The sequence below is a fragment of the Zootoca vivipara genome, chromosome 4, assembly GCF_963506605.1.
Source record: "Zootoca vivipara chromosome 4, rZooViv1.1, whole genome shotgun sequence".
Lineage (NCBI taxonomy): Eukaryota > Metazoa > Chordata > Lepidosauria > Squamata > Lacertidae > Zootoca > Zootoca vivipara.
In genome coordinates this window covers 61,519,207-61,544,595 of record NC_083279.1, presented here as the reverse complement: position 1 = coordinate 61,544,595, position 25,389 = coordinate 61,519,207, and the positions used below count along the sequence as shown (strand labels likewise).

At 42.7% G+C, this 25,389-nt stretch overlaps 1 protein-coding gene across 2 annotated transcripts in view; it reads left to right on the top strand.

Annotated features, from left to right (window-relative positions):
• Nucleotides 1-25,070, top strand: part of VGLL3 (vestigial like family member 3) — a 31,913-nt gene extending 6,843 nt beyond the window's left edge. The window contains exons 2-4 of one of the 2 annotated variants that reach the window (XM_035116030.2): nucleotides 12,162-12,408; nucleotides 16,300-16,803; nucleotides 23,380-25,070. In XM_035116030.2, coding sequence (XP_034971921.2) covers nucleotides 12,162-12,408; nucleotides 16,300-16,803; nucleotides 23,380-23,423 — 795 coding nt within the window. In that variant the 3' untranslated portion in view covers nucleotides 23,424-25,070. Of the gene's footprint in view, nucleotides 1-12,161; nucleotides 12,409-16,299; nucleotides 19,800-23,379 lie in introns of those variants that run through there. The other variant, XM_060273646.1, reaches the window with a different exon arrangement.
• The last annotated feature ends 319 nt before the right edge of the window (nucleotides 25,071-25,389 follow it).

Genomic DNA, 25,389 nt, shown 5'->3' with positions numbered 1-25,389 from the left:
TTCAGATGCAACTGATTTCAATTGGGATGCTTCAGCACATGTTTAGATATTTTTCTACTGAGCCACTGGTATGGAGAAGACGTGTACACGTTTAGACTGCAGCATGCCCTAGATGGACAATCTGTCGCCCTCCTTTTGACTATAACACCCATCACGCCTGACTATTAACCATACTGGGTGGGGTTGATGGCAATTCCTTTTGCATGCTTATTAGGATGATTCTTATGATAGGTAGGAAAGAAACTGGCATTCATTTTCCATAGGCAGCAATGGCAGCAATGGGCAACCCTACTGCTTACCTGCTGCTTACCAGGGTTGGCCATTGCTGCCTTTGGAAAAAAGGCAGTGACTAAACTGCACTAGATTATTTCATATGCTGTATTTAGAATCTCTTGTTCCCTAGACCTGTATTTACTTACCTGTCATGCCTGCTAGCCAGGTAATATTTTCACAGGCTGCATTTAATTGGTGGGAAGGGGATGGGGTGGTGGGGGAATCAGGTGTGCTGCTGTAGGTGGAGAAAGGAAGGAGAAAAGAGGGTAGAGGGGAGCCTAATATTTGCAATTGCCAGCAGATGGACATCAGCACTGAACCGGACACATTTGGCCTGTGACCTGACCCTCCTTTTCATACCAATGCGAATTTATTCATATCAACACTCACAGGAAGTGTGCTTTAAGCTTTGTTGCCGATATCCAGTTATGCCTTCAACAATTTCTGACACTTCACCTCATCGCTAAGAAGTTTTATAAGCATTGATCCAAGCAGTGGCAAGAGAATAATCTGAAACTTTAAACAAAAACACCAGTTGGTTATGTCCAGTTATGTACATCTGCTCTTGGAAGGCTTTTTTTCCTTTAGTGGAGGCTTCCGTAAATGAGAGGTGGGAGGAAGAGAGTTTTTGCAAATCACACCTTTCTTTTATAACTGCCCCCCCATCACCTCATGCAGTGCTCCAGAGGGCCTTCCAACATTCTGGAGCAGATTTCTGGTGGGCACAGTGGGCTGCAAAAGGGAAGGCAAATGATCAAATACTGCTCCCCCCTCAATTCATGGAAGCTTCTGCTAGGTTTAAGAGCTTTCCAAGAGCTGTGAAGCACAATAGGCTAAAACTTGGATTATTTTTTTCCAAATACGATGGTGTGAAGACCCTGGTCCCACTCTGCCTTACTATCACTGCGACACAGGAATCCAGAGGGGAAAACACCCACCCTCTGGTCCTGCCGCCTCAAAAATAAACCCCTTTTACTAATGGGTTTCTAAGTAAGGAGAGCCTTCCAGCCTGCGTGACCTGGTACCTTAAGAAACTCTAGGCTGTCCCCCAGGAATAACCTCTTGCCTCCAGTAAAGGGTCTCCCTCAGTTGGATTCCCCCACTGTAGAAGTTTGCCCTATGCACTCTGGCAACTTCTTGGCACCTCAGGTTACCCTTCTAAGTCTCCTCCGTGTAACTTCAGGACACAAACCACCACCTCCCTGCCTGAGGTGAGTTTGGCCCTCTCTTGAGTCACCACGGCTGTGAGTCCTGGTACCTCGCTGGAAAAATACAAACGGACCTCTTGTTGGCAAAAACAGAGATGAAGTTTTATTGTGTTAAAAACATAAGTGATTCTTTAACGTGTCATTTATTAATTAGCTTTGTTCCAGTTGTACAAAATAAACTCAGTCAAACATTTAACTTTAAGTTGTCCTAGCCTCTTCACTGTCTTCTAACAAGCCACCTCATAACACCACACCCCACCTTCCTCCCTCTCCCTCCTAACTGACCAAACCGACTCTCCCTCCTTTCAAACCTGGCACAGTCCCGCCCCCATCAGAGTTCTATGCCAGTCAGGCTGGAGGTGGGTTAACTCTTTGCCAGCCGGGCAGAAATAAACATTTTAAAAGTGCTTCAATTTGTCACATATCTCCCCCACCACAAAGACATTGCGTCGGCTTGCTCTTAACTAACTAGAGCAATGCCAAAGCAATGGGCTTGGGGTTAAAAATACTTCAATGCATTCTATAACATTCATATTACAAAGTCAACTAAATTAACATCTCATAAACTTGTACACAGATAAACCATGTTTGGCATGTGTCAGACTATAATGCCTAAGCACAAATGTTTTGCTAGGGTTACCACCGTTTCATATAATAATTTGCACCATCCTATACCTCTCAAAAATACCTGGATAAAGCGTCCGCTATGATGTTTTCCTTCCCACTTATGTGCTTGACATCAAATGTGTAATCTTGTAACTGCATGCTCCACCTGATTAACTTGCTGTTGTTACCCTTCATTTGGTTTAGCCATTTCAGCGGTGAGTGATCGGTATATAGGGTAAACTTTCGGCCCCACAGGTAAGGCTTCAGTTTACCTACGGACCACAAAATCGCTAGGCATTCGAGTTCTATGGTAGAGAGGTGCTTTTCCCTCTCCAATAGCTTCCGGCTGATATATAACACCGGGTGTAAAAACCCTCCTTCTCCCTCCTGTGCCAGCACTGCACCTAAACCAACACCTGAAGCGTCCGTCATTAAATTAAAAGGGCAAAAGAAATCAGGTGCTTTTAAAATGGGCTCTGTCATCAGAGCAGCCTTTAAAAGTTCAAAAGCTTGTTGACACTGTGTGGTCCAGATAATCCTGTCCGGGCGGCTTTTCTTCGTGCAGTCACTCAACACAGCCGCGTGAGTGCTGAACTGGGGGATAAAACGCCTATAATAACCTATAGCTCCTATAAAGGCACGCACCTGCTTCTTAGTTTTGGGAGCCGGCCAGCTTCTGATGGCTTCCACTTTGTTAGTATCTGGCCTGATCACTCCCCCTCCGAGAACATGGCCTAGGTATTTTACCTGTCTTTTCCCCATCTGACACTTAGCCGCTTTTACTGTTAAACCTGCCGCTTTTATCCTCTGGAAGACCACACTTAGGTGCTGTAAGTGACCTCTCCACGATGGGCTAAATACCGCTATGTCGTCAATGTAAGCAAGGGCGAACGTTTGCAGACCCCTTAGCATCCTATCGATGAGTCGCTGGAACGTGGCTGCCGCGTTCTTTAATCCAAAAGGCAACACTTTAAATTCAAACAACCCATCTCTAGTGATGAAAGCGGTTTTGGGCCTGTCTAAGGGATCCATTTCCACTTGCCAGTACCCTTTTGTTAAGTCCAGTGTAGATATATAATTCGCTTTTCCTATGGTCTCAACCAAGTCGTCCACCCGTGGCATGGGGTAAACGTCCGGCACGGTCACCTGGTTCAACTTTCTGAAGTCTACACAGGGACGAAAGGTATTGTCTGGCTTCCTGACCAAGAGCAGGGGCGATGACCAGGGGCTGTAAGAGGGCTCAATCAATCCCAGTGCAAGCATCTCCCTGATCTCTGAAGAGACCAAGTCGGCGTGCTCCCCCGTCACTCTGTAAGGAGGGGTAGCTATGGGTCTTGCTTCCCCCGTATCTATTTTATGAGTTGCTAGGTTGGTCCTCCCTGGGATGTTTGAGAAGATCTGAGCAAACTGAGCAAGGACTAATTTTAACTGCTCCTTTTGCTCTGGGGTCAGACTTTCATCGAATGACACCTCTGATAGAGTTGTGCCCTTACTCAGCTCTCCCCATCCAGTTAAATGAATTCCTTGGGTCACCTTCCCCTTTACTTGCAACACCAACTTATTTCTGTCAAAATAAGGCTTAAGTAAATTTACATGAAAGTTTTTACATCGGTTCCCTTCCCCATCTAACTCTACCAAATAGTTCACCGCAGATATCCTCTCGACCACTTTGAAGGGACCGTCCCACGACATCTCCAACTTCTTTCGACGTCTTGTTCTTAACACGAGCACACTGTCACCAGGCTGGAAAGTTCTGTCTCTTGCGTGTGCATCATACCACTGCTTCTGTCGACGCTGTGCCTGCTGTAAGTTGTGAGCAGCTTGCTCCCGTAGCTCTTGAAGGTCGCTCTGCAGCTCCTGTAGATACGTCACAACATCAGGGCTGTCGATCTGCTCCTCCCCTGACCACGCTGCTTTCATCAAGTCTAGGGGTCCTCGTGGCTGTCGTCCAAATAGGAGTTCAAAAGGACTGAACCCTGTGCTCTCCTGCGGCACTTCGCGATAACCAAATAGGAAGTGTTGCAGCCTCTCATCCCAGTCGTTAGGATGATTGATGGAATAGGTTTTTAGCATCCGGCTCAGGGTCGAATTAAATTTCTCCGTCAAGCCATTCGACTGTGGATGATAAGCCGTAGTTTTAACATGCTTAATCCCACAAAGGGTTAAAAGCTCTTCCATGGTCTTGGACGTGAAGGATGTCCCTAAATCTGTTATAATTTCTTTGGGGAATCCCAGCCTTAAGAACACCGACATGAGGGCTTTTGCTACAGTCTTTGAGTCAATGTCCTTTAGAGGTATTGCTTCTGGATAGCGCGTAGCATAATCCACGAGGCATAAAATAAATTTATTCCCACTTTTAGTAACTCTGGAGATAGGCCCGAGGATGTCCACTCCTACTCTGGAAAAGGGCTCAGTAATTACGGGAATAGACTGTAACAAGCCTCGCGTTTTGTCCGCTCTTTTGCCTGCTTTTTGGCAGATCACACAGGACTTGCAATACTCTTTGATGTCTTTGCCCATCCCAGGCCAGTAAAATCTTGCTTGGATTCTATCACTAGTCTTTCTAATGCCTAGATGCGCTGCTGAGGGTGCGTCGTGTGCCATTTGTAGCACTTGCAACCGGTAAGCTCTTGGCAACACTAACTGTTTCTTCCTTTCCCAAACAGCAGCAGTTTTCCTCCTCCTAGAAATTCTATACAGTCTTCCCTCAATGGTGGTAAATAAGCAGGGGTTCTCCACAGTTACTTCTGCAGTAGGACTTTGTGCTTTACCCCACAGCTCTTTTATAGTTTCATCCTCTTTTTGATCACTCAAGAATTGGGCACCGTGCTCCTGGACCACTGGCACGCTAATCAGCCCTTCATCCTCACCAGGCTCTATGGGTGACTCTATAACTGCAGGGGGATTACTCTCAGTGACTTGAGACTGTGACCTAGTTATCACTTGAATACGGTGCTTCTGACTAGCTAGGTCATTCCCTATTAAAAAGGGTACCTCCAATTCATTTAGGATTCCTACTCTCCACTTGCCACAAAATCCTTTGTAGGTAATATCAACTTCAGCTAATGGTACTTCAAAATGTGGGCCCCATATGCCTTTTAAACTATAGGACTGACCCTTGAGGTACTGCTCCTTTGGAACAAATTGTGATTTAACAAGTGAGACTTCTGCTCCTGTGTCCCTCAAACCTAAAAAAGACTGACCATTTAATTCAATTGGCTCCATGTAATCTTGGTTGCACTCCTGCTCAGCCCTCCAGACCTGTAAGACCTTAGAAGTAGTCTCAGCTGAACTGTCTGCTTTCTCTGAGCCTTCTGTCTGAGGCGAGCTATTTTCCTGTGACTGCATTACCAGTTTTACTTGTTTAGCTGCAGTAGGTGTAGTTTGCGACTTAACCAGCAGGGGGCACCTGGCACGTACATGGCCCTCACGATTACAGAAAAAACAAGTGATTTTCTTAGACCCTGTCTTGTCAGAACCTGATTCCCTGACAGGAAAATTTTCTTGCCTGTCTTTATTTTCTCTGTTTCTCCATGGATTACCCTTCTGTGAGTGTTTTGGGAATGTTATTTCATTGAAATCTCCTTGTAGTTCGTCTAAGACCTCAGCAACCCGTGCCACAGTTTTCAGTTTTTTATCCCTCAAGAACCAACGTAAATTGCTAGGGATTTGCTTAAAAAATTGTTCTAAACAAATTAATTGTTTTAACTCCTCAAAGTCCTTCACTCCACTCCCTTGAATCCATCTGTCAAGTAATTTATCTAAGCGGCTAGCTAGTTGGGCATAAGTCTCTTTATGTTCCTTTTTTGCCTCATGAAAAGCCTTTCTGCTTTGTTCAGCCGTGAGCCCACATCGAACCCTGACTCTTTGCTTAAATACTTGGTAACTTGACAGCTCTTCTTCCCTCAGGTCAGCATAAATTTCACTTAGTATCCCACAAATTTGAGGTCTTAAATAAAGCATCCAGTTCTCCTCAGGTATTTGAAATTCCACACAAACGCGTTCGAAGGTAAATAGAAACGATTCGACATTATCGTCTTTTCCAAATTTGGGGAACCTTTTTAAATTAATTGCGATACTATCATTGTTAACTGGACTCCGAGTTAATTCTGATCTCAAACGTATCTCTTCAAGCTTCATTCTGTCCTGTTCTAATTGAACCCTTAGCCTCTCGGACTGCATTCTCTCCTCAGCTTCAATTCTAGCTTTTTCCCTCTCACTTTCAATTCTAGCTTTTTCCCTCTCCCTTTCACTTTCAATTCTGGCCATCTCAATTCGTAGTTTCATCAGTTCTACCTGAGAATCTGGGCTTTCCTCAGCCCCTTCCGTTCTTTCATCTCCTTTTGCCTCTCTGGGTTTTCTTACGTGAGTCATTTTCCTCACAGGAAAATCCTGACAGACTCAAACCAAACTAGGCGCGTGAGCTTTGAATTTCGATCACGACGCTGCCACCAAAAATGTGACGACCCTGGTCCCACTCTGCCTTACTATCACTGTGACACAGGAATCCAGAGGGGAAAACACCCACCCTCTGGTCCTGCCGCCTCAAAAATAAACCCCTTTTACTAATGGGTTTCTAAGTAAGGAGAGCCTTCCAGCCTGCGTGACCTGGTACCTTAAGAAACTCTAGGCTGTCCCCCAGGAATAACCTCTTGCCTCCAGTAAAGGGTCTCCCTCAGTTGGATTCCCCCACTGTAGAAGTTTGCCCTATGCACTCTGGCAACTTCTTGGCACCTCAGGTTACCCTTCTAAGTCTCCTCCGTGTAACTTCAGGACACAAACCACCACCTCCCTGCCTGAGGTGAGTTTGGCCCTCTCTTGAGTCACCACGGCTGTGAGTCCTGGTACCTCGCTGGAAAAATACAAACGGACCTCTTGTTGGCAAAAACAGAGATGAAGTTTTATTGTGTTAAAAACATAAGTGATTCTTTAACGTGTCATTTATTAATTAGCTTTGTTCCAGTTGTACAAAATAAACTCAGTCAAACATTTAACTTTAAGTTGTCCTAGCCTCTTCACTGTCTTCTAACAAGCCACCTCATAACACCACACCCCACCTTCCTCCCTCTCCCTCCTAACTGACCAAACCGACTCTCCCTCCTTTCAAACCTGGCACAGTCCCGCCCCCATCAGAGTTCTATGCCAGTCAGGCTGGAGGTGGGTTAACTCTTTGCCAGCCGGGCAGAAATAAACATTTTAAAAGTGCTTCAATTTGTCACAGATGGCATTAAAAATAATGGGGGAAAGCACTGAAATATGTCACACAGTTTGAAAAAAAAGGTTGTAGTTTAAAATTCTCAGTAGTGTAAGTTACAGTATGTGAATGCACTGACTTAGGAATTTTCAGGGTTATTGCACTCGACATGCAATTTGTGCATCACTATTTGTAAACATCTTTCTTTCTCTCTCTCTCTACACACACACACACACACACACACACACACACACACACACACTTGTTCCTGTCCTTTTATTATTAAGTTCATTTTATTGGGGCTGCAAATTGAGCTTGTCCTATTTTTCATCACTGGAAAGGCCTTAAAGCTTATGGGGATCTGTTTTCAAAAGCTCCAGGATATCTTTGTAATATGGGGATGGACTGTATCTCTGTGCAAGAGGGCATGTTTTGCATGTAGAAGGTGCCAGTTTCAATCAATAATGTAGCAGGTGCCAGGAAATAGCTGCATTGAAGGAGGTTGGACTAGATGACCCCCAGGATCATTTCCAACTGTGCAATTCTATGCAAGGGGAGGTAACATAGTTTGGTGCTTTGTAGTTTAGAAAAAAATATGAGTAATAGAGACCACGTTAAGAGGTATATACCTTGTGGAGAAAATGGGCCCTCCCACAATATCAAAACATGGGGTCTTCCAATGAAGCTGAATAGTCAAATACACACAATTAAATTATGGAATTTGTTACCACAAGCATTGTGATGGCCACCAACTTTGATAGTTTTGAAAGGGAATTAGACAAATTCATGGAGAATTGGGCTGTCACTTGCTACCAGTTATGATGCCTATATACCTCGAGGTTCCGAGTCAGTGAGGAACCCAGAGCAGGAGACGACTATTGCCTGGCAGGCTAGATAGATCTTTGGTCTGTTTTTATAAGGCATTGTATCAGTGAGGGTGTGTATAGTGATGGCAGAGAGACCTATGGGGGAATAATTCCTAGTTTTGCTCTGTGGCATCTTTGCAAGATGGCTTTGCTTATTTCTGCTGTGCAACATAGCGTGCCCAGCTGCTATTACGGTTCATGCCACAGATGATGTATGGTTATGCTTACAGCAATGTTGACTCTGCAGTATTGTTGCCACTTTGCTGACAAAGGGTCATCTGTTAGTACTGGTCAAATGGCACGGGTTGCAATAGCAGCCATCCTATGAAATGCGCTCTCAGAACTCTTATGTGTACAAAGGCTTCTCCGTTCATTTTAGTCGATTTATTCATTGAAACGAATGGGGAAGCCTTAGTACGTACTCACATCAAGGTGCTTTGGAAGAGGACCATAAGGAATAATTTGCTTTAAAAGTGTTAGTAAAGTTTATTTTATGGCTAGGATTCTCCCATCTCTTGAAGACTGCCAACAAAAATCTAACTTCATGAACAATGTTGAGGCTCAAAGGAATTGTCCTAGTATGAAAACTTTAAGGGGGGGGGGAAATTAATTTGGTTTCTGTTGCTTGAAAATGTATATCAAGTATTACCCTGTTGTTGAAACAAACATTCTATGTATGTGGAGGAAGTTTGCCACTAGGTTGGTAAAGCGTTAGCATCTCAGGATAAAATAGGAATATCATAGATTCAGCTTCATTTTCTAAAATTAACCAAAATAACTTTCAGCAATAACTCTTGGGATGAGAAACAGGAAAGATTGAAATGCAAATGCTGCGACAGAGCCTTGACCATGAAACGAAGAGCATTCCTGCACAGAGCAGCAGCTCTGGATACGAGTTTTAATTTCCTGAATTCCACCTACTATATACAAACGCTAGCAGACTTCCAGGCAGTAGCATCTGGATCCCAGGAACAAGTTTCCACATTGCCCCCTTGGCCTACCCTTCACATGTAAATTTTCCTGGTTCGCCATTTGAAAATGATCTCAATAAGCTGAAAACTCAAACGGGATACAATAACAATAAAATGAAATCTGCAAAGGGCAGAGTCAAACTGCTACATTTGCGGGGGGAGTGACAACGCCCAAACTGGCCCATGTTGAAAAATAGAGCTGTATGACAGTATAGCTGCCAAGTTCTCCCTTTTTTTAAGGGAAATTCCATTATGCTGAATAGGCTTCCTCATGAGAAAAGGGAAAACTTGGCAGCTATGATGACAGTGAACACTGCAATGCAATTTTCTTCCCGTTGTTGTGGTTTTTTTTAAGCTACTGGTTATTGCTAATATATGACAAGTTTGCCATGTGAGAGGGTGTGTCAACCAGGGGGTGGGGTGGGGAGTGAGTACCAAGGGGCCTGGAGCTACATTTTGCCCCTAGGGCTGTGGTTGCTCACCCTGTTCTATTGTGATGTGAGTAACAATGTGGTATTTCTAAGAAAGTGAAAATACTAACTTTTGAATATGGGTCATTGTGATGCTGCTGAGCTGAAGGAAGTGAAATAAGTGGAAGTTATAAAACGCGTACTTGAACTACAACTCCCATCAGTTGCAGACAGCATGATGTGCTGACTAGGTCCTATGGCAGTTTGCAGCCCAAAACATCTGGGCAGCACTAGGTTGGAAAAGCCTGTGTCAGGCTAAAATGCTATTTAACAGACTACTTCTTTGAGAGCCTAAGAATGGTGGCAAACGTGCTGCACAGAGGGTGAAGGGGAAGAATGGGAAACACTAAGAGCTTATCCACACTTACCTTTTGCCCCACTCTTTCCAGGCACAGGTCGGCACCTTATAGCTCCACGTCCCACTGCCCCCCCTCTATTTTGCTCCAGAGCTTTCCCTGTGAAAACCTGCTCAATTGGAGCAAATGTCGGTTTGGTATTTCCACGGACTAACATTTGCTCCGACTGAGCATTAGAGAGTAGATTTTCAAGGGGGAAGCTCCAGAGGGGAAAAAGGTGCTTGGACCCCGAGCTTTAAAGCACAGGCTGTACCAGTGGATGAAAGGTAAGTGTGGATAATAAGCCCACTGAGAGCTGAGTTAAAAACCTGCAACCTTTTTGATTGCAGCTTGCTAGAGGATGGTGTAATGCACAAGAAGGGACAATCTGATGCTAAGAGCAACTTCTCCTGCAAATAATGGGGAAATTACAGGGTGGGTGGGTGGGGGTGGTGGAGTGACTTAGAACAGACATACCATGTGAGCCATTCCTGCTGCCTGCCACCACCAAGTTCATCCGTCTGCCAGTTCCTGGAAGCCCCTTACTTCCCAAACTATGGTCTGAGTCTAATGCTTAAGTGCCAGTTGTAACAGTTAAGAAACAAAAGCACAAACTGCCATGAACCAAAATATATGCACAACAAGTTCATACAAGAAAGGGGAACTAATAGCCCTGGATAATCGACATATGATAGCAGAGTGGGAGAGGAGGTTAGACAAGAATCCTCTGTTTATTCCTCAGGTGGAGACCAAAGCAGAGAAGCCTCCACTTTGGTGTATGTATCCTGGTCCCCCAGCCAACTAGCTCTGCATGAGCAAGTCAGCCAAATGCTGAGGCCTCCATAGCAGGTGGCATGGCTGGCAATTGTACCCTAAGATGAACAGCCACTGGCCATGCAGCCAACAATCACACCCGTTCCCTTCTCTCCCCCATGCTGGGCACAAAGGGATGCTCATTGCCAGAGGGGTGTGGATCTGGGCTTCTTGGAAAACATTCGTAACATGGAACATCTGAAAAATATGTTCCATGTAAAATTGATCTTCACACTTAATTTATTTTGACATTTTCGTTTGATTTGACAGAAAAATCGTGGAGAGATACGCAGAGGCTTTCATCATCCAACATTGGTTTTAATTATGTTTCTTTCCCCCCTTATGAACTTTAAAAGGGTTTGTTTATCTCACAGCAATCTCATCACATTTAATCATCTTTTATATGCAATGTTTTTATAAGTTGGTGTTATGTAAAAAAATGCAGCATTTGCTTGAATGAGGGAAGAGCACAGATTTGTTTTGTATCTTTGGCAATGCTTAGACTCCCCCTCTCCCCGCTCACAAATGGCTCGATTCTGCTACCCACATCTATGTGTAGCATCCTCCTCCTCCACAAACGATAACTAAGCCCAGGAAAACTATGACAAGTGGAGGATAGTGAAGAATGCCTGAAACTGAATTATAAAGCTGGAATATTTTATAGCGCTTTCCACTCATAAGTTAGGGTTGGGAAAATCCATCACTTGAACAAGAGTACTAGTTCATCAGATGGCTGATTGAGGAACAGTGCAATACCATTAAAAGCATGGTTATTACGAGCAATTCCTGCTGGGTTCAATGCAAAGCTGCCAGATAGGTGTGCAGTAGGGCCTGCACCAAAGCAGCATGAACTTGAGCCACTTGAGTCATTTAAAACAAGAACCAGCACGACTCTGTTGGTAAAATGCAAGCATAGTCAATGTTGAACCATCAAGTTTTAGTTAGACTACAACTCCCATTAGCTTGGCCAGAATGGCCAATGCTGAGGCATTATGGGAGTTGTGCCCAAAAACATATTGAGATTCCTGCATTGCAGGGGTTTGGACTAGATGACCCCAAGGGTGCCTTCCAACCCGATAGTTTATGATTCTATGAATATCTGGAGGACGCCTCACTGGCCACTGAATAATGGAAGGGGTTATGTTTTGATTTGTGCATTAATCTTGGTGGTGTTTGTTAGGTCAGTTAATTTCATTTGGTCTCCATTTCTACTTATGGTACCTTCATCCCTATGTGACACAATATGAATGGCCATTCTCTGTGGCAGGCACTTACAGAATAGATAGGGCTGGCTACATGGAAATGTATAATAATATAAAATGTACAGTATGTCCATTGCCATACGTTAAATGCATGTTTGTTTCAGTAGTCTGTACTTGAAGTTATCTTACTCTCTTTCTTTCTGTTTCCCCCCCCTTATACCAGAGTAAGCTAGCTGTATACAGCAAGATGCAGGAATCTCTGGAAGTGACCCTTCCTAATAAACAAGAGGAAGATGAGAAAGACCAGCCTACTGATATGGAGTACCTTAACTCTCGCTGCGTCCTTTTCACTTACTTTCAGGGTGACATTGGGTCAGTAGTGGATGAACACTTCTCAAGAGCTTTAAACCAAGCTAGTCACTTCAGTCCTGAGACTGTCATTTCAAAAAGCAAGACAGGGCTATGGAGAGGTAAGGTTTATAAGCAAAACTTGGTTACATCTCATTTACTTTATTCCTTTTGTTTTGTGAGCACACAAGTTGGGTTTTATAGATGCCTTCAGGTATACATTCTTTTTAAAGATTAGGTTGCCATACAAGACCTGGATGGCAGGACACAGATATACAAAAATCTGACCTGCAAAACCAGTGTTAACCGTGCCGTCTGACTAGCCACATGCAAAATTTGGAAATTCCTGGGGGAAATTAGAAGAATTCAACATCACACTATTATGATTATTCCACTAGTGTAAGCATTTTTGCTTATCAGATGGAACAATCTCCCCACTCCTCCTGTATGATATTATAGCGGTTCTCCTAACCCAGGGGTGCCCAAACTTTTTTCAAAGAGGGCCGGATTTGATGAAGTGAACATGTGTGAGGGCCAACCAAAGTTGTTGAGGTTTTTTTTTAATTGAACTTGTTGAGCCTTTTTAGGATTTGACCCCAATAAATGAACTGCCACAGGGGCCAGATAAAACTGGCCAGGGGGCCAAATTAACAGACTTTGGACATGCCTGTCCTAACCCTTCTTAGAGCCAATGGGGGGGAGGGGAAAAAAACCCTTTGCACTCTCCTCCTGCATGCTATTCTGATGTCTTGCATTGGCTCCCACTAGTGGAACTGTCTGGTTGAAACCAGCCCCTACCTTTTCCCATGAAACGAGATGTGATGCAGGAGATCTGTAACTAGCATTTTCTTCAGTTCCTTTTTCTTAACTACGCAGCAGCCTCATGCAATGGCTTTGATAACTAGAGAAATAGTACTTGGAGAGAGTGCAAAACCCGTTTCTCCTATGCTATTTTACCTTTCTGAATTGCCCCTCCCAACTGTAACTGGAGCAATGGGGAAACCATGCAGGTACCAGACATGTTAACTGCCCCCCTTTGTCCAGCTCCACTTTTAAAATCTTCAGAGCAGAAATATGGGGCTCCCAATTGGTAATAATAAAACCTACAGGGAGATCTTATGCTTGTGGATTTTATGTGTTGCGTTGAGTGTTACAGAATTAGTCTCAGAGAATGGGAGGTTGCTATGTGGAAAATTCTTCAATATTCACACCTTTAGAATTTCACTTTCCTGAAAGATATTATAGTGTGACAATGCAGGACTTGCTATCTTATCATCATGCTATATAGTCTGGTGGGTGGATAAGCACCATGACTTTGGAAAGAGCTGGCCATTCCAGGCAGATGGGATTGCTTAGTATTACAGAATTAATGAAAATTGGAAAATGAAATGGGAGTGATAGTTGGGATGCATTTATTTTTCTCCAAGCAACTGAATACTACCAAAATGGGTATAGACAGTATCAATTTTATTAATTAAGCACTTTATTGAAATCTCAAAACCGAAATCAAAGAACATACGAACACTTAATGCCTGAAATGATTGTGCCCTGCATTTACAGCTGATCTATTACATTGTAGAATAGCTTTGAGAAGGGATTGCACTCCTCTGGCTATCTTTAGCGCAAGTGTGGGCAGACTGCAGGCATATTGAATCCATTTAGGGGTTTGTTTGATTTTTGTTTACTAAAACCCCATGATCCACCCTTAAGTTCTTTATACTTCGAATGGAAGAATTATGACCTTGGTGACAGCTAATATGAGGATAGGCAATAGCGGATGGCATGATGGGGCTACACTGCATACCTGACCTCGCCCCACCCAGCCAAGACACTGCTGCATCCTGAGCTGGAGAGCAGAAGTGAGGTTGGCAGAGTGCAAATGTGCCAGAGGAGCTAATCTGCTGTTCCTGCTGGTGTGTTTGCACTGTGCCAATCTCTCTGCTGCCTCACATCTTCTCATCTCAGTATACAGCACAGAATTATTGAGTTGAAAGGGACACCAAGGGTCATCTAGTCCAACCCCATGCAATGCAGGAATCACAAATAAAGAATTCCTGACAGATGGTCGTCCAGCCTCTGTTTAAAAACCTCAGTTTTTCCACCATCTTCCGCAGTTGCTATCTAGAAGGGACGTCAGATAAGCCATGCAGCCTGGCCATGTTGTCTGCTACTAAGTAAAGGAACTGAACAGAACTCACCATCCTTCCATACAAAACTCTGCTCCTAGTTATCCCATATTTTTCATATTGTCATTACAATGAGTGTGTCATTTTGCTGCTGCTGCTTAACAATTAGGAGTGATAAATCCTTTCCGATGTACTGCAGTTACATAGAGATCTACTGGTAGGTGCATGTTTACCTACTGCCACCTCTGCTTTAGCATCTTAACTAGCCATCCAAATGTAATTCTCAGGTGACTCTCACCAGAGAGGAGATGATTTCTGATAAATTTAAAAATATATATGTAAAAATGCCAAGTGATCACCTCACCAGATAAGGAGCGTCAAAACTGTTCTCCACCCCCCGAGTTTTTTTTGTTTAAAAACAACAACCAAAAGATATTAAGAAGTTGTCTCCAAGAATTTGGTTGTGCAAGAGGTGAAATGTTTATGAATTGGGTGTGGAAGCATGATGACATTTCACAAATATTCAAGAATGTTATTTTAAAGCTCTACAGACCTAACATTCTCCATGCACATTTAGCACAGAACAGAGGAGTGCACTTTTATCTCTTGGACACTGAACACCCTTTCCCATCAGTTATATGCGAAGGCAAACTTAAGGCCTCCAGAGTTCCCGAAGGAGGGGAGAAATGGATTTGACTGTGTTGCTTCCCTTTCTGCAGTTCTCCTTCCAAAGCCTTTGTCTGCTCTTGAGCATTCCTCATCAGAAAGTACACTGGGCTAGATAAGGCTTTTCTTCAGGGCATCTTGTAGTTCTATTGAACTCAGGTGTGATAGGTTCTGAGGAGAATGCGTAAGTTGGTCCCTGCACAGCTCTCTACTGGGATACATATGGTGAGGGCCTCAGTGGTGTGCATGTATATTTTTTGATGTACAGTTTATTAACTTGTGTTAAAACTAAAGTATTATTTAAAAATAAATAAATAAAAGGTCACTGAGGAAATCCATTGAACATTGTAATTTCTGAGATATGAAAGCTCGTTAGCTTAATAAAACAAATAAACCTTTGCAATTGCCAGATAGATAGATAGACAGAAAGATAGATATGGGTGGGTCTGATAAACACCCCACTGAAATGTTCTTATTTTTGTGATATTCCTCTGACTTTATTTCCTCACCATCAGCTATAGGCATATTCTTCCATGGTAACATCTCTAGTTTCCCTTATTTCCCCCAAAGCACCTTCCTTTCCTTCCAATCAAGGTTTGGGCAAGAATACTAGTAGTATCTATGCTAACACCATAATTACATAGTAGAATCATTTACCACCCAGGCTTAGAAAGATGGGATTTGCTGATTAGACACTAAAGTGGCCAGTTACTTATGCCCTTTTCGGTAAGCCCTGGGGTCTAAAAAGAATTTTAATAAAATAGAAAAAAAATCCAATAAACTTAAGAGACAAACAGCACATAAACCCAAATACAAAAGCAGCACAATGAAACCAAAACAACAAACAGCTGTATAGCAAAGAACTTAAATAGCCCTTAAATGCATATATTAAGACTGCCACTGTGAATTAAACATATATATTAAAAAGGCCTGGGAGAACATAAAAGTTTTAACCATGTGAGCTTCCCTAGGGAGAGCATTCCATAGTCAGGGGGCCACCACCAAAAAGGCTTGCACTCTCATAGTCGTCCTCCAAGCTTCAGATTGAGGAGGCGCATGAAGAAGGGTTTCTGGCAGGGTCCAGTTACTTGTGCTTTCACCAACATTTTTAAATAGTTGTCTATGGAACTTAAGTTTGTTTCTTTATTCATGTTAACAAAGCTGTTTATTATTCAAGATCTATGGAAGAATTTATCGTCATTTTGATGTTTCTTTTAAAAGAGAATGCAACAATCGCAAGCCAGAGGAGTGGTTTCCCAGCTTCGTTTTGGACCAGTTCTTATCAAACTCCACCTCCGCCGTGCTTAAGTGGAGTTCATCCTGACTTTCCTGTTACTGCACCAGGCACCTTCTCAGCAGCAGATCCCAGCAGCTGGCCAGGACATACTCTGCACCAGACTGCTCCGCCTCCTCCGCCGAGTATGCCAGAATCTTGGCATTATCCATTAGCATCTCAGGTGAGCCCTTCATATGGACACATGCATGATGTATACATGCACCGCCACCATCCTCATGCACACATGCATCATCATCACCACCCAACTTCGCACCTTGACCCACGGTACAGATCTTTGCTGATGCCTTCAGTTTGCGCAGGCAAGATTCCTCCACCACAGTGTGATGCAACAAAGACAGATCCTACTGCTGTCACCAGTGCTACCTCAACTTGGGCAGGAGCCTTTCATGGAACAGTTGACATTGTGCCAACTTTTGGGTTTGACACAGGTAAGCTGCAGCTTTCTCTTTTACGTGGTTCGTATTTTAGGAAGCGTGTCGTAACCAAGCAAATTCTCAAGACCGCTGCTAATTCGGGGGGGGGGGGGAAGAGTGGCACTGCAGGTCTTGCTGGGCCTCCTTCTCCCATCTCCCATCAGCCAGCATGGTGAGTTGGTCCAAGACCAGCTGAGGGGGTCACAATCTCCCCACCCTGATTCTTTCTGTTAGATATGAATCCCTGATGTAGTTAGAAAGGGTTGAAGTTGCAAGAATGCTAAGATTTGCCATGATGATCTAGAAGAATTAGTTCTTTACTCCCACTGAAATCATAAAGCAGACAAACATATAACACACTTAATACAGCCAAGCAATCTCAAGGTTCAGGGCTCTATTGCTTGTAGCAAAAATCTAACCACAAACATCCTGTTATTATATAAAGTCAGTAGGAACCAGATACTGGCTTTCTTGTTTTGCAGTTCTAAATACCCTTCCTTGTTCCTTTTTTTTCAAATTAGACAAACTTAGGATTCTCCTTCCTGTAAGCCTGCAATGAATCTGGTTTCTTAATCAATCCTGTATGAGAATGAGATGTTCTGAATTCACACAATGTGGACCCACGAGATCATGAAGTGTTTTACAAAATCCAACCCAAATGTTAGGTACTATAAAACTTCCCCCAAACAACCCAGCATAAAAGAAAGCTGTCATTCTACAGGGCAGTCTTCCAAATAAATTTATTCCAAGCACAAAACACTTTTTCTCAAATTACTTTTATAGATGGGGCTCTGCCGCACCTATACAATCTCATTTTAGCACTTTGAGATGCTCTCTGAATTGGAAGACAAAAGTTTTTCCCTGTGAACTCCATACTCAGGACCCAGAAACTTTGTACCATTGGAATGACATCTGGTCTCATCCATTACTCTGCTGCAGGCATCCCAGCAGGTCTAGCTAGCATTTGAACCACAAAGAATTGCATATTAAGTATATATATCAAGTTACCTTGTGGTAATTCAATATTCATTCACTCTCTCATGCATTATGTTTCATGGTCCCTTGAAAATAGATTAAAGTGGCCACTTGTGTATTGCTAAAAATGAAGAAGCTATGCATCACCAAAAAAGAGGACAGAGATTTGCATATACTGGATTTAGGTAAAAAGGTAAAGGATCCCTGGACAGTTAAGTCCAGTCAAAGGTGACAATGGGGTGTGGTGCTCATCTCACTTTGTGCCGGCATTTGTCCACAGGCAGCTTTCTGTATCAAGTGGCCAGCATAACTAAACCACTTCTGGCACAATGGAACACTGTGACGGAAACTAGAGTGCATGGAAATGCTGTTTATCTTTCCGCCACAGCGGTACCTGCTGTACATACATGCACTGGTATGCTTTTGAACTGCTAGGTTGGCAGAAGTTGGAATAGAGCAATTGGTGCTCACCTCATCGTGTGGATTTGAACCGCTGACCTTCTGATCAGCAAGCCCAAGAGGCTCAGTGGTTTAGACCACAGCGGCACCACATTTACCTTTACCTATACTGGTTTTATGTATAAATACAAATAATAGAAATATAATGCATCTGGGAAAGACTGTGGCCAGCTGACCAATTTGCCTGCTCAGTCTCCTGTCTGGATGCTAATTGTTGATGAGAAATAAGTTACCAATCTATTGGTTCTTTACCTTTAAACGTGACATGAGAAGACGGACAGACAGCCCTTCAAATAGAGCAGGAGTGGGAAACCTTTGGCCCTCCTGGTGTTGCTGAACTACAACTCCCATCAGCCCCAGCATGCATGATGGGGGTTGTAGCTCAGCAACCTCTGGAGGGCCAGAGGTTCCTCACACATGAAAAAGAGGACTCCTTCATGAGGACTGTCCTTTGACAGCCCTTCAAACAGAGCCATCCTCTATAAAGTATGATACACAGCTATCCTAAAACGGATTTAGAATCACACTGGAGCCGTGTCTTGAATGTGTACCAACTTTCATTCGGATATCTTTGTCTTCAAGGCAGTTATCATTACCACACACACACAAAACCTGAAGATCCCAAACAGTCAGGTTAAATCAAAGGCCTTACTTGGCTTAGGGTTAGGCAGTAATCTGTAAATCACTCTTAACTGAGAAAAGGAGTTGTTTGTCTCCCAGCAGCTGGTATTCAGCATCATACTGCCTTTGAGTTGAGACATTTCATTTACTTAGCTATCACTGAGCTATGATATGTGGCAGGTGAGTTTGCAGCTGGTTTTGACTTGCAAAGATTTATGCATCTCAGGAGCCCAATATGCTCAAGGATCACCTCTCCTCACACAAACCACCTCGGATCCTGTGATCATCATCTCCATGGGAGGTCCAGAGGGTGGCATCCAAAGAACCTTGTACAGTACATCTCCCAGAGTGTTTGAGCACTTGTGCCTGTCTTTTTACACATCTAGTGAAGAACACTAGTATAACTCAATTGTATCAAATGGAGAAGCAGCCATTGCTGACCTGAAAAGTGAATTGGAAAAGGAGGCACATGCCCCATGAAGTAACTCTGTATAGAACTGACCCATAAAACTGGATAACTACAGTGAGCCCTGCCAGCCATGGATCTGGAAAAAGTTGCTTATTCTACTTCTCCCAGATCTGGTGTGGAAAAGAGGCAAGAGCCTCAGGTTAAACTTGCTGGGTTAGGACCTAGTTCAAGTGATGCTCAAGCCAAGGACAGATAGGGCAAAAGATCGAGGCTCAGATATAATGTGTAATTCTTGTTTGCCATTGCCTATTAATATACTGTAGAGTAGCAGACTACAAACTTTAGCAAGCAATGCTACGATCTTAAATTGATTTTCCTGTACTTCAAAATAAAACCGTTGTTCCAATTCTCAGACTGCAGTTTTTGCCACCAAGGATAGGAAATCCACCAGGTTTTTTCCATACAAGTCTGACATTACTGTTTGCAGGTTTAATATAAGAGTTTATATGGGAAATAGTACAGTAGATGGCTCTCACAAGTATACTACATATATATATATATATATATATATATATATATATATATATATATATATATATATATGTTGTACCATTCACATAGCCTTGGATGATGCTCCGTTTCTTTGAATTTGGGTTTCAGAGAACGGAGCAGTGCAAATATCCTGTCTCACATTCTTGTAGTAACTGCTACAACCCAGAAAGCTTCATTCTCACATTCTCCTTTATCGGGGAGAGAGTTAAACAGCGCTGCTTTTGCTGCCTCGAGAAATTAAGAAAAAACAGCACAACTGAATCCTTAAAAGATCCGGGCAATTTTATGGCCATTAATTATGTTTGCAGCTGTACTGATGACACAAGAGTAATTAAATTTCATGCTCCAGGTTGTAAAGTGATCGTCTACTATGACTAGGAGCAATTGTTAGGCCCTTCATGGGGTCTGCCTTTTGGCAAGGTATATTTATGAGCAAATTTCAGCTGTCTATGACTCTTGTCATAGAAGGCAACATAAAGGTGCATCTGATAGCAATTCCAGTATTCCTTGCTGTCTAGACAATTGGATTGTCTGTCCAAGGCTGAATAAGGAATCTTATTTTAAGTTTTTTGTTTTTGTTTTTTTAAAAAGGAAAGGCTCAAAAACCCTGAAAGGGGCTGCAATTTGTTCATGGGTAAGTGAAAGTTGGAAGGAAATGAATTAATATTTTGGGATGGGGGGTGAGTGAGGGATGGCTCTAATTTAACTACAGTATTGTTATAAGAATAGAATGCTAATGGCCCAGTCCAGCTTTTCAGTTTTAGAGCTTGGTACAGGGGTCAAAACTGAGGATGCATCGTCAATGATGGATCGCGGGGCATGGATGGCGCTGTGGGTTAAACCACAGATCCTAGGGCTGCTGATCAGAAGGTCGGCGGTTCGAATCCCCACGATGGGGTGAGCTCCCGTTGCTCTGTCCCAGCTCCTGCCAACCTAGCAGTTCAAAAGCACGTCAAAGTGCAAGTAGATAAATAGGTACTGCTCTGGCGGGAAGGTAAACGGTGTTTCCGTGTGCTGCTCTGGTTTGCCAGAAGTGGCTTAGTCATGCTGGCCACATGACCTGGAAGCTATCTGCGGACAAATATAAAGCGAGATTAGTGCCGCAACCCCAGAGTCGTCCGTGACTCAACCTAACAGTCATGGGTCCCTTTACCTGTACCTAACATTTAATTATGCAAGCAGTACTGACTTCAGCTTTACCTGAACACAAAAATGATAATGAACATTTTGCATATTATAGCATGTCATATATTAATCAATTAGCTTGCATTTATTTGAACTCAGGGTAGGCTTTCCCCACATATGTAAAACAGTGACAAGTTCCTGTGCGTTTAATTTTTATTAATCCTTGAGGGATGGAAAGATGGCGGAAGAGGAACTTGTGGCTCTTTAGGTGTTGAACTAAAAGTTCTACCACCCCTGCCCATTGGACAGGGGCTGGTGGTAGCTATACAATGTTTAAGTGCTCCTTACCGTGTTCATTGCCCTAATCCCAACAGAGCTGGTATGTAGATGTTATATGCAATTGTGATGACTCACAGAGAGCTTTGAAATGTTATGTCCACTCATGGAGCACTGCCTGGGGGAAGGGATTTCCACTACACAAAAGATCTGCAACCATTGAATACACACTGCGGCTCGGGGAGAATTCACACAAACATTTCTGACTGAAGCAGCTGCTCCAGACTCATCTCAGCACACCCATCATTCACAAGTTTTCTTTTGAGTCTGTATCAGTACAGCAAAATCTCTACTTAACTGAATCCATAATGATTGAAAATGAAAACTAACATTATCAGGAGCAAGGTTGCACCCCCCCCCCACATTCTTTCTCTCACTGAGCATTACTGAGGGGGGAAAGTAAATTGTGTCCCATAAGACTACAAATTTGCCTTCAAGAATCACTGGCTAGATTACTCCTAGCTCCTGAGAAGGACATATTCATTAACTGAGGATGCAGCAGGCCAGACATGAATAGCCTTACATGGCCTTACATAGCCTTGTTGATGTTAAAAGATTACAAAACTACACATAAATTAATCTGGGCCAGTTCCACAAAAGCATAAGGAAATTATTCAACAGTAAGTAATTTCAATAGTGTTCCCATCCCATGCCCTTTAGTGCAGGAACTTCAGCATAATCTTTAATTTCGCATAAATGTTTTTAATAACTTGTTTTACTAAAAGGCAAAATAAACCAAAGATAAAGGGCATAAAGAAATACTATTGTTACAGCAGGTTGGGATCAGTATAAGGCTGGACATTATCAATGAACTTGTATGTTCCAAAACATTACAAAAATGTGCCCATTTTTTCATAATAATATCACAGAAATATTTATGTTTAATTTATTAAGATGGAACAGATAATTGTCTTGGCTCTTTCAGTTGTCTCTTTGCTTAAATTTTTCAATGATTCGTTAGTGGATTCATCTTTTTGGTAAAGTTTTTGGGAAGCTATTTTTATTTTTTTAATGCATTTGGGAAGTTGCTTGTTTTTTTCATGGGCTCTTTCAATTTTTTATTGTGTTGGCCAGCCTTTTATATTATATTTTGTATTGATTTACTGTTTTATCCTTTTATATGTTTTTATGTTTGCTACAACTAAAAATAATTGGAGGGAGGAGAGGCAAAAGTGGTTTGAAAGGCACATTTATGATGGGGTTCTTCTCTTATTAGGGTTGTACAAATACATTTTTCTCCTTGAGGTGAAATACATGTTGAAGCCTCTCTTCAGGGCCGTCTTAAGCATATTGGGCGCCCGGGCGCCATGGTGCGAAGATCGCTCCGGCGCCCCCCCCGTTTCCCACCGTGGCTGTCTGGCAATCACAGTGGCACTGCAGCGGGCGCAGCCATGCGGCGCCCCCCCTGGCAGCCCTGCGCCCTGGCGCCTTGCGCCACCCAGCCTTGCCTTACAGCCGGCCCTCTTCATTACATGCCTCTCTTCGTTACATGTAGAAAAGCAGGTCCTTTGAAGGATGTGTGGCCAATACATCTCTATTCAGTCCTTGTCCCTCAGGATCTGAGCTGGCCCCTTCACTTAGTCAGTTGGCCAGATTTTATCCTACTCTCACCTCTGGTCAAGCAGGCAGTGCAGGTTTCAGAAATAATGCAAAAATCTTCCAAATGTGTGTACCAGAAGCAAAAGTGGGATGGATGCAAATGCAATGGTTCTTCTTTCAAACTACTTTAAACTGAAAATTATCATGCATCTCAGGCACATAAATGTCATTTCTTAATAAAACCAAACTGATGTTTATGTCAGATAATTTTAATCAATATGTTTTGAGTCTAGTACTACTTCTTGAAATTGGACAGGGGGTGGGGAGTCAGCTACAGTACAGTCCAACACAGGTGTAATTAACTTTTGTCCCAGAGTTTGATCTGATGGCACCTGAGGTCACCACCCAACTGAAGCTAAGCAGGTACAGTATGGGCCATACCTGGGAACCACGTGTATGTTGCCTTAGGAGCCATGATGAGAGAAAGGTGGGATGTAAGATGATGACTGACTGATCAAATTAAGCCACTCAAACAATGCAAGTTTAAACTTATTTCCTCTTCCCTTTCAAAATAGGCATCCAACATCAGGACAAAAGTAAGGAGACATCATGGTTCTGAAGTACCAAAAAATGGATTTTACCAGTAACCAGTGTTAAAAGAGTTCCCATCTTGTGAAGGAGATACTACAGTATTATTATTTTTTACTGTTTCTTCACAGTGGCAATAAACATTATACTAAGCAGATGATGAGAAAACCAGCCATATGTTTTTTTTGATGGAGCCTTTACCTCCAGAAGGTCATTTTAAAGTCCCAGGACATTAAAGAAAAAACCCGAAAACCTTTCTTTTGTATATCATTTGTCATCTGAGCCTGCTGCAGCATTTCTCCAATCTAACTTCTCTATGCTCCTTTTAACAGTGTTTTGCTTAGATGTGTGCCATTGTCTATATACTAATGCACACCCTTGACTGCCAGGAGAGACCTAGCTTTGACCTAGAGTCCTCCTTCAGGAATGCAGTTTTTGTAGTTCTTTGTGCATCTATTTTTGTAGAAATACAGAAAGTTTGCATAAGCACTGGTGGGCTATTTTAGAACAGTGTATTTTTTTAAAATTTAAAGTTTTGGAAATTTTAAGTTCTGTTTTAAAGAACTTGCTCTCAGAGACGCACTGGCAAATCTTTTGAAATGCATAGGTTTTTAAATGTCTGATGTGGTTGTATGAGATTTTGTTGTTGTGACCTGAAGTATCTTGTCATGATCAAACAGTTCAACCCCCCATATAACAACCCCACAAGATCTTGAATGTACTTTGCCTTTCGCTTATGCAATTGTTCAAATGTAAAATAGTTTCCACGACAGTGCTCTTTCGTTGAAAAATGACTATTTGCTTTGCTGCTTCTGATGACAACTTTGAACTGGGTACCTGATAAGAATATGTTGCTGAAACAATGAAGTACAGACGTTTTTAACTGAAATCCTAAACAGATGGGTAGCCTTGAGCCTTTAAAGTAATCTCAGCTGCAGTGTTAACATGACAGTAGCTGAAGAGAGATGCAGCACCTTGTTGCTTGAGGTACATACCCTACTTTCCTCCCAACCTCCACCTATAACCTGCTAGAACATAGAGTGGGATTCCAAAAGTAAGTTTAGGTGTGTTCAAGGGACCGTGTGCATCATATAATTTTTCACTGTTTTCCTCTTGAAGGGGAGACTGCTTTAGAAAATCTTTCCCTGGCCATACCATTCTTTGGATCCAGACCAGAACTAGCCAGCAATTGCACCAGTCTATGGAGCATGTTTAATGCCCTACACAAAGACACTAGTTCAGTTGTCTTAACTACAAGCATGAACACAGCACAGTAAGCTATTGCTGGTGCCACAGTTCTGGGGGATAGCTAGGGCTGGGGGCGGGGGGGCTGTTAGCTGCTGTGATGTTCATAGAAACAGGATCTTCACTGAAAAATTCATTGGATACCAATGGGGCACACCTAACTTATAACCAAACATACTACTATTGGGCTGGGTGTTTTTTGTTTTGAGGGAGGGGGGTATTTCCAATGAACCATTCTTGTGATGACGGAAAGAAATCTAACAGGAATTATAGTGTCTGAAGCATATTTTGCAAGTATTGATAGGCTGTTGGGGGGACCTTTCCACCAATGGCTTTTGCATTCTGAATCAGCCCTTTTTTGGTGCAAAATCTTTGTATATTCCAAAAAGCACAGTATTTCAAATACTGGAATAAAGCTACTCATTTTCCACAATCAGGTGTCAGCTGGCAGTCCATTGAGTGTCTTCTTCACTACTCTTCAATACAATTAAATTAGGAAGTCATTGGCTAAACCGAATTTACCCATGGATCCATAACCAGCAAGACATTTATAGAATGTGTGCTAAAGTTAAACTTTTGGTGAGATTCTTCAGTAGTCTGAGGTCTAAAGCAGGTACATGAAGCAGCATGCATGCAACACGACTTATTAGGGCTCATCTAGACTTCTGCTTGTGCCACATTTCTAGGCACGGCTCCAGCCTTTAAAGTTCTGTGTCTGAACATTGGTTTTGTTTGTTTTTTGACCTGGTTCT